Source organism: Bidens hawaiensis, unplaced genomic scaffold (genome assembly GCF_021521415.1).
Source record: "Bidens hawaiensis isolate Kalapana, Puna unplaced genomic scaffold, B.hawaiensis_p1.1 tig00003781_1, whole genome shotgun sequence".
NCBI lineage: Eukaryota > Viridiplantae > Streptophyta > Magnoliopsida > Asterales > Asteraceae > Bidens > Bidens hawaiensis.
The window spans coordinates 784,631-797,956 of NW_027491218.1; the positions used below are offsets into that span (position 1 = coordinate 784,631).

A 13,326-nucleotide genomic window follows, 5' to 3' on the forward strand; every position below is an offset into this window, starting at 1 on the left:
ATACGAATATACTCGTTTTAAATATCTCGCAAACTATATAACCCGAAAAAAATCCACAAGTAGGAACTTTAGCTATACAAATAATGATGAAGAATATCTTTACACAACATATCACATCAAAAACATTAAGTTAGAAAACAAAGGGGCTTGTCACAAACCCAAGTTAGAGATTATTATAAGTTTACATGAAATCAACTCTAGATTGTGTGCATAATCTAACCCGGCCTGACCCGATCCGATCATACAAAAATCACCAATCCAATGTAATCCCTCTAGAAATGTAAAGATTATCAATGATTTTTATAACATCACCTGAAGCTTTTATGTACCTCCTCATTTCTTTATCTGCTGTTTTATCTGTTACAAAATATAATATACATCAAGCCAATGACATTAGGCCTGTAAATGAACTATACGTCATCGTTCAACAGGAAGTTCGTTTATTTAATAAAGAACGAACATGAACAAAAATTTTTGTTTATTTAGTTAAACAAACGAACATTAACACTTGTCTGTTCATTCATTTAAGTTTACGTAAGTTCTTTTAAATCTGTTTATGTTTGTTCGTTTTAGCTCATTTATGTCCGTTAACTTCCATTGTTTAAATTCGTTCGTTTATATATTCATTAAAGAATTGCAGGCCCGTTGCAAATTTTGTTATTTTATAAAATTAAAATATTGACAACTGTAATTTAGTCTAATTTTATTAATTTTTACACCCGAAGGATTGATGCTCACATTTACTTCAATTGATTTTCACACAATTATGTTCATTTGTCAATGTGCAACGTTTATGTTCATTTGCGTTCGTGAACCATTCGCAAACTATTAATGAAGAAAAATAAAGAAACACGTTCTTTATCTTTCGTTTAACTGGTCGTGCTCGTGTGTGTCAATAGGTAAAAGTTAAATGAATGAACATGAACATGCCCAGTTCATGTCCGTTCATATATGTTCGTTTACGTTCGTGAACCGTTCATTTATACCATTAACATTTAACAACTAACATAAACAAACACGAACAAGAAAACCCTTGTTCATTTAACTGTTCATGTCCGAATGTTTGATCAGTAAAGGTTAAACAAATGAACACGAACACGTCCAGTTTATTCGGTTCGTTTACATGCCTAAATCAAATACATGACAACCACTACCCACTAATCGTATAACACTTATTAAGCATTAACTTATTAGTAAACAAGAATTACCGGTTTCATTAAGGTTCAGTAGAAGTTGATCCCTAGATGGAAGGGTACACATTCCAGCAGAAACCGCGGTTCTAACTGCCCATGTATGATATGGAGCACAAGTTTGTTGATATGCTGTTGTAGCTGCTTTTTTAAGTGACCATTTCCTGAAAGATACACAAAAAGAATATTAATATATAGCATTTAAACGGAATTTATACGCCGCATAATCATGAAAAATGGGAAAGAAACGTACTCGGCTGATAAAAAATTCTGAAACAGTTCTCGAATGAGATCTAGACCTTGCCTAACTCGGCGGAGGTTGCGAGTATGGCTCCCTTGTAATTTGACTGTCTTGTTTTTTAAGTCAAAGTCAACTACACTGCTTAAAGTGTTGAACTTCTTTGATGCTTCTTGAAGATCACCAACCTGAAAACCATCAATCATCATGTTAGATTAGTTTAACTTTAACCGAATAAACGATCGAACATGAACAGTTAAATGAACAAGGTTTGCTTGTTTGTGTTTGTTAAGAAGATGAACGTGTTTGTGTTTGTTTATTTTCGATCTTTAATAGTATAAACAAACATTAATAGTATAGACAAACGGTTCATGAATGTAAATGAACGAACATAACTGGCTGGACACCGATTAATAATAAACGTGAGTATCACTCTGTTGGGAGTAAATAAACAATAAAACAAGACTAAATTGTAATAGGTGATATTTTAAGTTCATAAAAGTAGACTAAAATAGTAATGGGCTTAATAATTTAAAATGCATATATAAACGAACGAACTTAAACAAACATTAATGAACGACCCTAAAAAAATTTAAAGAATGAACATAAATACATAATCTAACGTTCATGAACATACATGATCGAACAAGACGCATGTTTATGTTCGTTCGTTTAAGAAACAAATGAACATAAACAAACTTCCTGTCGGATGGTTCACTGAACCTTCGGTTCGTTAATCACATAAACGCGTGTACATGCTACTTTTAACGGTCAATGGGTCATATTTTGGATTATTAAAATCCAATCTGCCCAAAGTAATGAATTTGAGAAGTTATTATAGAAATATGTTCCAAGGGATCTTTCTTTAAAGTGTGAAAGTGGCATTATATGCTTAAGGACCATTCCAACGGTCCCGGTTATGATTTCTTTTAGCATCTTTCAGAGTGGACTGTTCTTAAATTTGATATTAAGAAATTATTCTGTATCAAACTATTTAAAGATGGATTCTTAATGTATTAGATGCTTAATCCCACTCAAGAAATTATTCGTCTGCAACCTAGCTTTGAGTTTAATATTATCCTATTTATATAAAGCAACATCACTCATATACTTAATGATCTTAATGACTCATATATATGTCTTTTATAAGGACTTTATTTGCCCATAAAAACTTAACGAAAGTTATATGAAACCAACTTTAAGTACAAATATATGAAGCCAGTTTTAATAACTTGGTTTTGTATTAAACGCGCCCCACATAAACAGAAGACAAAAAGTGATGAATTTAAGAAGTTATCATAGAAATATACTAATGGCATCTTTCCTTATATGCTTAAGGAGCTCATAGCATATTTTCCACTCTGGTCCTGATATCGATTATTTTTAGCATCTTTCACGACTGACTGTTCTTATATCTGAGACCAGGAAATTATTCTTTGTCAAACTGTTTAAGATGAATTATTAATGCATTAGATGCTTGATCCTATTCAAGAATCTTTAACTTTAAGATGTATATAGTATAAGTACCTTTTTACTGGTCTGAAACCTAGCTTAGAGTTTAATATTATCCTATATTTATAAAGCAGCATAACTCAAATACTTAATTATCTTGATGACTCATATACAGGTCTTATAAGGACTTTGTTAACCAAAAAAACTGAAGGAACGATACACGAAGCACATAGATAGAGAACCATTCAATACAAAGCCAACTTTAAGTAGAAAACTGTAAGAAACGCATAATCATTTGTGCATATTGCTCTAACTGTAATACTTAACATTTATGTAACCGCATAACCACTTCTAGGCTTGTAAACGAACCGAACGAACACAAGCAAGGGCATGTTCGTGTTCGTGCATTTAACTTTAAACGAACACGAACACTTAATCAAACACATTCTTTGTGTGCGTGTTGGTTTATTTATTAAATGAACATGTTCGTGCTCGTTTATGTTCGTTTGTTTAAATTCTAAACGAACAGTTCATGAATAAAACTGAACAAAGATAAAAAAAGAACATATATAAACAAATGTAAATGCACACAAACAAACATAAACGAACATAGATGAACAAACTTCAATGAACACAAATGAACAAATATAAAACCATTAAGTAGATGACTCCTCAAGTTAATATTTAATTATTTTCTATTAATATGTAAATGGACACAAATGAACATAAATAAGCGAACATAAACGAACGTTCACGAACATAATTGAACGAACGAAACATGTTTTCATGTTCGTTCGTTTAATTAAACGAACACAAATTTTTTGCTCATGTTCGTTCTTTTATTAAATAAACGAACTTCCCGCCGAATGGTTCATGAACAGTTCACCGAACATTCGGTTCGTTTACAGGTCTAACCACCTCTCATCTCTCTCCCATTATATCTATCATGCATTACATACAAGTGTTTATGCGGTTCTCACAATTTTTAACATAAAGTTAATATCAATAATCATTGATGTATCAGATGCATGCCTTATCTTATTAAGAATCTTAACTTTAAGATGTACCTTTTACAGGTCTGAAACTAGCTTTCATTCAGTTAATATTATCCTATTTATGCAAAAGCAGCATCTCACTCAACAACTTGATGATTTATATTAGAGAAATATGATTATGGCATCTTTGTTTAAACTATGAAAGTGGCAGTATATGCTTAAGGACCCATAACATATTTTTTAATGGTCCCGATGTCGATTTCTTTTTAGCATCTTTCAGAATTGACTGTTCTTAAAGTTAATATCAAGAAATATTGCCGTATTAGATGCCTTATCTGAGTCAAGAGCTATAAGACGTATATAATTAATCCTATATGCACCTGTTAGGGATCTGAAACCGAAAAGTTGAGCCGAAACAAAAACCGGCTGTTTGGTTTTATGTTTTTTTGAAAAGCTTTTGGTTTCACATGTAATAAAAACCGAAAATTGAACCAAACTGAATTTATAGAATTTCATTTTTTATTATAAGTAATTTATTAGGATTTCATAAACATGTAACTCAAATACTTTCGCCCAAATAATCAATTAGACAATTAGTTATATTAATTAACAATGAGGTAATTATTAATAATCAATTACTTGTTAATTAATAAAATGATTTAGGTTCAAATTCATTAATTTTGAGCCAAAGCTTTGTTTTTCGGCCTAAATTTCAAGCTCAAATGGCAAAACGGTCTTCGTTTTGGTTTTGGCCAAAAACCGACCCGAACCAATTACAGTAACTCAAAAGTGGATTATTTGAGTAATTTTACCGATCATGATTATATAAAACCAATTAGCATCATAATTAACAATCAAACATATACACAGAAACATGATCAAATAAGATCAAACATATTCCATTTCAGCTTTTGAAAAGCAAACCCAAAGCAACCAACACGCACAGGCACCAAAGAACACGCCTCCAAATCGGCTTTAATTTCTATTTTTGGTTAATTATGATCATTTATGTTCGTCTGTTCGTGTTCGTTTAAAGTTAAATTATATAAGAAATTCTACACATCAGGACTAAATCAAACCAATTAATATCATAATTAGCAACTTTTCACCAATCAATCAATCAATTACTCAAAAACATCATGAAATTAGAAATACATAATAATAATAATAATAATAACAATAAATGAACATGAACACAAATATTTGTTCGATTAACTGTTTATGTTCGTTTAAAGTTAGATGAATGAACAAATGCAAATAATCATCATAATTAGCAAAATTTCACCAATCAATCAATAATAATAATAATAATAATAATAAATGAACGTGAACACAAATATTTGTTCGTTTAAAGTTACATTTTCAAACCAATTACCTTCAAAATTAGCAAATCTTCACCAATCAATCAATAATAATAAGATAAAATTACCTTGGCTGTGTATTCCATTTCAGCAAACTTAAAAGCAATCCCAAGGCAGCCAAACAAGACCGGGAGCAACGAACACGCGTCGAGAAATGGCTTCAACCTCAAATCACCACCACCTTCTTTCTTAACTAAATCCGCCAGCTCCTCAAACGCCTGCGCGATCGACGAAAGCGCCTTTCTAGAATCCTTCCGATCACCGCCTTCATCACTTTTCATCTTCCGGATCCTATCACTTCAAAAACCGAAACAACGAAACACGATCAAATTATTACACGCTCCGATCATCTATTATTATTATTATTATTAGAGATGAATCAGAGGAATTTGAAATGATTGAAAGTGAAGATTGAGGAAATATTGTTATTATTAATATTACTTATTTGGATTGGTGAAGAATGAAACGAGAGCCATTGAATTTGTTTTTATGTTTCGCGCCTTGGTTGAATAATAATAACATGGAAGCTAAGTTTACGTGTTTAATTTATAGATTTTGTACTTTGTTGAGATGAATGTTTTTTGCACATATATTTATAGGATATGATAGAATAGTCCCTTAACATCACTTAATCGTCCAAATCAAGTTGATTGTTTTTCAAAACGGGATAATTTGATGGTTTCTAGGAGAGAGAATAAGGTGATCCGTGGCGGATTATAAAATGGTTTCTGATTATGTCTCCTGTTTCAAATGGCGGATCACACTTGCCTCAATTCCGCCAATTTGACTGGTGGATCCCGCAACCCGAAGTAGCATACCCTTATAACTTTTTTGATATATGGGATGTGTTACGGTCCTTACGGATCTTGGTTAAGGTACACGTCAAAAAGGGTCAAGTCAAGAATTTAGCTACAAATTCATGGAACGAGACAATCATGTTTTTATCACGTTTTTAGTACGCAAAATACAATTTTAGTACGCAAAATCCTATCACGTTTTTATTTGAAATTATAAAGTTGTTACTTGAATAATGGATTTACGGTTAACAAACTATAGTCATTGCAATTATATCTAAACATTTTTTGTTATAAAGCAAATGAAAATGTGATTCTTCATTATCACAATCGCTTTCATCCAAATACCGATAATATTCTAATCCTGATATAATATTTGCATTCATTCACTTAAGAAATCATCCAAATACATATGAGTCAACTATTATGTTTGCTAAAGTACACTAGCAAACATAAAAACACAGTTATTACTATTTCGCTCACTACACAATCATAATCTTTTTCTTGAGTTACGTCCAAAAACCGAGTTGAACCAAGTAAAGTGTTGTATGTCTAAATCAAGAACCGAGCAAATCTTTCTACATCTATATAACTTCTTTAGGTAAATTTTATAGGGTTGTTCAACCAGCTATGCCATATGAGACGATGCGGAAATAAGATTGTACAAGTTTTAATATAGTGAAAAAGATGCAAATACTTTTCTTAAACAAGACAAAACCCTTTTCGCAATTCAAGACGAAAACTTGACAACGCTAGAGCTTTCTAGCCTTGTGATGGTCAAATATATACCAAATTTAAACAACTAGTCTCAACATATCGTCAACAAACATGACTATGACATTTAGCAATGCCTATCTTCATGCCACCTAAGAATCCAAAATAATAAATGGGTAGTTGCAAAAAATGAAGAAATCTAAACCTTAAAGGCTAGCAGAACTTGAAAATTTATCATCGGACTCATAAGCTTATTTACTCCATATAAATTATATATTAAAGACTTGATAAAGAAATTTAGGCCTTCACAAAGAATGATTTTCCTTAAAAGGTCGGACACAAATATAACTAACGGACTAAAACTCAATTAGTAGTCAAGCGTTTTATCCAAAGAGGACGTAGTGACTACAACCGGCATATACAACTTAAAACACAAACAACGCTTTCCTTCATGATGGCCTACATGAAGATGCCTTCGTGCCTACCTTCATGGCGACATAATAAATCCACATTACGTACTTTTCGTTATAAAAATGTTTAAACGTTTAAATGGTATCCACTCATTTATAAAATTCCATGTGAAGAAAGCGTGCGTGCCATGTATATGCGTAGTTAAAAATAATTAACAACCCCTGACCTCAACTAACAAATAAACGAAGATTAAAATGCAAAGTCATCTAACACTAGTTATTTGACTGCAAAGTAAAATCCAACAAAAAAACAACTGAAAAGTAACAAGGCGGAAACTTATGTTGCATTTCAACTTTAATCTCCAATATATCCTAAAGTATACGCACCCGGAAATAGAAAAGATAACAGAGCAAGTGCATACACTAAAAAGCACAAAACAAAGTGAATAACCAAGAGTTTAAAATGCAATTTCACCGCCTTCACCTTCATTCATCGAACTCGTGACTGTGATCGAGTAGATAATTTGCAGCCAGTTCTTCGTTTTTGTTGCACGCGAAAAACACCTCCAGTACTAAAGCTCTGTCAAATCCCATTGCTTCAAGCTGAAGGTTTTATAAACAAAAAGAAATTATAATAATTAGACATGTGATTGTATATTCTACCATAAAAATGTATGCGGAGGTTAATAATAAAACTTACGCGTTCAATTGCTTCACGTTCCTCTGGCGTGACTGTCACTGCCTGTGGCATCCCTGCCGCCAGCTGTCCAAGTGGATTCCTGATAATGTCACAGGTCGGGTAACATTTTATTTATGTACGGGTCAAATAAGGCACCTTTGTGCATGATACCGAACCAAACCAAAATAACAAAACCAAACAAAAACCGACGGTTTGGTTTTATGTTTACCGGAATAACTTTCATTCGGTTTCGGTTTTGCATGTGATTATCACCGAACCAAATTTATGGATTTTCATTTTCTGTTTTGAAATTTAAGTAGTTTATAGAAATTTAATAACTGGCATAACCCATATATTTTAGCCCATCATAAACAATTAATTACTAATTCACAAAAGGATTCAAATTTGATAACTAGCGTAACCCAAATATTTTAGCCCATCATAAACAATTAATTACTAACTCACAAAAAGATTCAGGCCTAAATTTATTATTTCGGGCAATTATTTTTTATAAAAACTCAAAAGCCGAATTTTTGGTTTTTGGTTCTGTTTTGAGCCTCCAAACCAATACATGCACACCCCTACGTTAGACATAAAACATATCCCGAATCGACCCGTTAATAAGTAATCAACCAGAACACAGCGATAGGTAAAGAACATACTCTCCTCCTTCAACGGGTTCGTTAATTAAACGAAGGAAATCGGCCTGATGCTCTTGGATGAGTCTCACAAGCTGCGGGTTCTGCTTACCTAATTCTTGGAGCATCGGCTGTTCACATAATCAATTATCAGTGTATAAAGTATAAACACGCATACACACACACACACACACACACATATGTGTGTGTGCGCGCGCGTGTGCATATATATGCAGAGAGAGAGTGAGTCATACAATACCTGCAAGATTTGTGGATTAGCTTGTACCATTGCCCTAAAAGCTTGAAACTGTTGGCTATTACGCAAGAAATCCAGATTACCAGCAGCACCCGCAGGTGCATTCCCACCCACATCAGGAAGACCCTACCCCAAAATTAACAATTTGATTTGATCATTTAATATATACCAAAAACTTAAAAGATATGAACTCTACAATTAATGAACAACCAACTCACATATGACATACCTGAGGAAAAAGATTCAAAGGATTTGCATTCGGTCCAGCTGGCGGTGCTGCAGCCGGTGCCGGCGCCGCTGCCGCTGCTGGTTGTGCGGGTTGAACTGGCGGCACAGCCGGCGGTCCAGCTGCTGGCGGCAGATCAGCCGACTCTGGTATGCCCTAAAATAAGCATATTAAAATCACATGTTATATTTCCATATTCAAAATTTCAAATTTAGAATGTTATATAATATTGTTAAAGATATAAGATTTACCGAATATAGATATTCGACAGCACGTTCGGGATTGTTGAAAGCCGCACGAAGAGCACGGACAACCGTATCACGATCCCATGTACCTCCACCCATATCGAGAATCTGCTGAATCGCACCCTCTAAATTGTTGCCCGAAACAAGATTTGATGCCACATCACCATACGCATTCTCAGATGATGCATTTGCAGGGGGTGTCACAGTTGCAGCTGGCGGTGGAGGTGGTGGTGCCGCCACTGGAACGGGATCAGCCGCCCTTGTCTCAGTCACCTTTGGGACAGTTGCAGCTGAAGAAGAACCAGCAGGGGAGGTCTTGCTCTGTGAATGATTAATATATGATTAAACATTAATGACGCAGTTATAATACAAGTTTTACCTTTGATAACATGATGACTATAAAGCTGTTTTCAGAAACTTTGTTTTCTTCCATGGTGGTTTCATCTTTGAGTACTTTGCCCTGATGAATGAGCATCTGTTGTGCAGCTGGATACACAGCAGATCCCTGCAATGTTTCTATAGTTTTCTTCACATCTGCAACCTGCATGAACACATTTAATCACCACAAAACATGAATTCACATCAAACATGAAGATTCAATCACATCAAATCACATTTATACATGAATTTGTATCAAACACAAAGCTTAAATCACATCAAATATAAAGATTCAATGACATTAAATATGAAGATTCAATCACATTAAATCACATCAAACATAAATTCTTATCAAACATCAAGCTTAAATGAGTAACTCACATCAAATATGAATATTTAATCACATTAAATCACATCAAATATGAATTCATATCAAGCATAAAAATTCAATCACATTAAACATGAATTCACAGTAATAATGATTTTCCTAATCTATAGTGCTATTTTCTCTAAAGAATGAGTTTCAGTTTAATTAACTCCACATATCATGTTCATTCAAGTCCAAACAACTAACATACAATTGTGCAAGCAATCAACAGTTTCACTTCCAAACTCGACGAACAAACAACAATTGCACTAAAAACAGCAATAACAACACAGTACGAATGTACGATCTTAAAATTCAAACTCAAACCCTAATGACACTAATACTATGATCTCAAAGCGAAAAAACACAAAATCAAACTTCGTAGGAATGAATTCAGATCAACACAGCACAAAACCCTAAAACCAATCACATACACAATCAGATTAAATACATACAGAAACTAACTAACATACAATTGTGCAAGCAATCACAGCTTTCACCTTCCAATTGAGACTAATAACACCACGATATGATCTCGAATTACACACTTAAACCCTACTAACGCTAATACAGCAACGAAAAATGCAAAAATAAACTTCCTAAGGCTAAATTCAAATCAAGCAAACCACATAACCGTAAATTCTAACCAATCACATACAGAAACAGATTCAGTAAACACAGAAACTGAAATAACGATTTAATTGCGCTATTTTTTGTGAAGATTTAGAGCTTGAGTTAACCTAATGCCACAGATCGCATTCTTTTGAATCCTAACAACTAACTAACTAATATACAATTGCACAAGTAATCACATCAATATCAATTAACAACACAGTATGATCTCGAATTTCAAACTCAAACCCTAACATCGCCAATACCACGATCTCAAAGCGAAAACACAAATTAAGCTTCTAAGAGATAAATTCGAATCAAACACAACCAAAACCTAAATTCTAACCAATCACACACAGAATCAGATTCATGACACAAAAACATAAATAACGATTTAATCGTACTATTTAACCTAATTCCCCAAATTGTGTTCATTCAATTCCAAACAACTAACTAACATACAATTGCGCAAGTAATCACAGCTTTCACGTTCCAATTCAACAAACAAACAGCCACTGAGACTAATAACAGCAATAACACCACCATAAAATCTCGAACTTCAATCTCAAACCCAACCGAAAGCATAATTCACCTTCGTAACGTCAAACACAAAACCCTAAATTTTAACTCAAAATCAGATTCAACACAATCAAAACTCAAATTCAAATAATTGAACATTAAACGCACTACATCTTCGAGTGTCACTTCGATTTCAAACCCTGACAACTCTAATACTAGCAAAAACACTAAATTAAGCTTTGTAACCTCAAATTCAGCACAAAACCCTAAATTCAATCTAATCACACACACAATCAGATTCAATACAACCAAAATTCATCTTATCGAACACAAAACACACCGTATCTTCATGTTTCACTTCAATTTCAAACCCTAACGACGCTAATATTTCAAAATCAAGCTTCATAACGTCTAATTCAGATCCAACTAAGCACAAAACCCTAACTTCTAACAAAACCCTAGCCAATCACACACAAAATCAGATTCAATACAATCAAAATTCAACCAATCCAACACAAAAACACACCGTATCTCCAACTTTCACTTCGATTTCAAACCCTAACGATACTAAAACGCAAAATTAAGCTTCGTAACGTCAAATTCAGATCAAATTCAGCACAAAACCCTAAATTAAGCTTCGTAACGTCAAATTCAGATCAAATTCATCACAAAACCCTAAATCCTAACTAATCACAAACAGAATCAAATTCAGTACAATCAAACTTCAACTAATCAAACTCAAACCTAACGAAATCACAATTAAGCTTCGTAACGTCAAATTCAGATCAAAATTGAACACAAAACGCACCGTATCCTCAAGCTTCACTTCGATTTCGAAGTGCGTACCCTTCAACGTCTTCACGTTCACCTTCATCTCGTTAATAACTTGTTACGTCACCAGAATTGTAACAAACTGATAACCGTCGATCTGACTTAATATTATTATTAGTATTAGTATTTATAATTTATAATAATAATAATAATAACATAACCAAAACGACGCCGTTGAAGTCGTAGAAGTAATCGGAAACGTGAAGGTTCGAGAACGAATAGGTGAAAAGTAATCGGAGTAGGGTATTGTGTTTGCGTCTGTGTATGGTACAAAGGTGGAGTGGTTGTCACGCGATGCAAGGTGTACGTGTGGTGTACGAGATGGGGGTTTGGGGGTGTTTGAGGCGCGTGGGTGGGATGGAGAGTGGTGGTGGAGGTGGAGTGACCTAGATTTTTGTGTTTTATAATTTGTTCATGTTTATCTTGCTGGCGGGTTGTGTGGAGGTGGTACACGCGCGGTTAGGGCAGGCCCATGTGGGCAAGTTGGGCTTTCTGGAGTGAGTTCAGTTTTAGCGTAAAAGGCACACCTTGGATGATGGATCTAAGGGGCTGTTTGTTTTAAAAAAAAAAATGTCTATAATCTAATTTCATCTGATTTAATGTTTGCAACGAAAGATGTGGTCTGAAGGTTTGCAATCTGAAAATATAATATTGTTTGTTTTATAAACTGGATATTGTCTGCATAAGCTGAAAAGTAGTTAGATATCATATATATCAATGTTGCAAAAGTCGCTAGGCGGCCGACCCCCTTGGAGGGAGTACTCGGAGTACTTGAGGAGTAATCGGAGAGTACTCGGACATGGTAAATATAAAGAAAATTAATATTTGGTTATTATATATATGTCAAATATCATAACTTTACTAATATTTATAACAAAATAGGTGAATATCAATATAAATAAAAGAAATACATTTTTAAATATAAAAATATTCTAAAATTACTAATCATTAATTAAAAAAATGACATTTGTTCTTTAATATTATTGAAATAACAACTATGTTTTATTTTTTTGAGTCAAAATCGGTCCAAGTTCACCGATAATATGTGATTATAGCTAAGGTTGACCACATTTGACTGATTCTTAGTAACTAGGCGGATTTACAGCAACTCGCCTCGGTGACATACCTTGTAGCGAGTACTCGGAGAGTACTTGGCCTTGTAATCCTACTTAACATTGATATATATTACAGTAGATAAAAGTCATTTAACGTTTTTAGACTGCTAAAATAATTGATAGTGGTGTACGAACTATGGAAGTGGGTGGTGGTAGACAATTGTGGTAGGCGGTGAACGGTGGGTGGTGGTGATGGACGGTTGTGGTGGTGGGTGGTGGACCGTGATGGTGGCTGACAATGGGTGGTGGTGATGAACGGTGGTGGTGGGTGGTGGATGGTTGTGGCGGGTGGTGATGGATGGTGGT

General features: G+C 33.9%; 2 protein-coding genes across 2 annotated transcripts; both read right to left on the minus strand.

The window, feature by feature from the left end:
* Positions 1-10: 10 nt before the first annotated feature.
* LOC143624400 (ACD11 homolog protein-like) lies at positions 11-5,720 on the minus strand. The gene is made up of 5 exons (XM_077095070.1): positions 5,678-5,720; positions 5,305-5,533; positions 1,444-1,616; positions 1,209-1,354; positions 11-357 (listed from the first exon to the last, which is right to left on the minus strand). The coding sequence occupies exons 1-5, from the start codon at positions 5,710-5,712 to the stop codon at positions 251-253; spliced, it is 690 nt and encodes a 229-aa protein (XP_076951185.1). The 5' UTR covers positions 5,713-5,720; the 3' UTR covers positions 11-250.
* Positions 5,721-7,404: 1,684 nt separating this feature from the next.
* LOC143624401 (ubiquitin receptor RAD23c-like) lies at positions 7,405-11,961 on the minus strand. Its single transcript, XM_077095071.1, has 8 exons — positions 11,883-11,961; positions 9,578-9,739; positions 9,205-9,519; positions 8,957-9,109; positions 8,731-8,853; positions 8,496-8,602; positions 7,855-7,933; positions 7,405-7,757 (listed from the first exon to the last, which is right to left on the minus strand). Exons 1-8 carry the CDS (start codon positions 11,946-11,948, stop codon positions 7,641-7,643), a joined length of 1,122 nt encoding a protein of 373 aa, XP_076951186.1. The 5' UTR covers positions 11,949-11,961; the 3' UTR covers positions 7,405-7,640.
* Between the last annotated feature and the right edge of the window lie 1,365 nt (positions 11,962-13,326).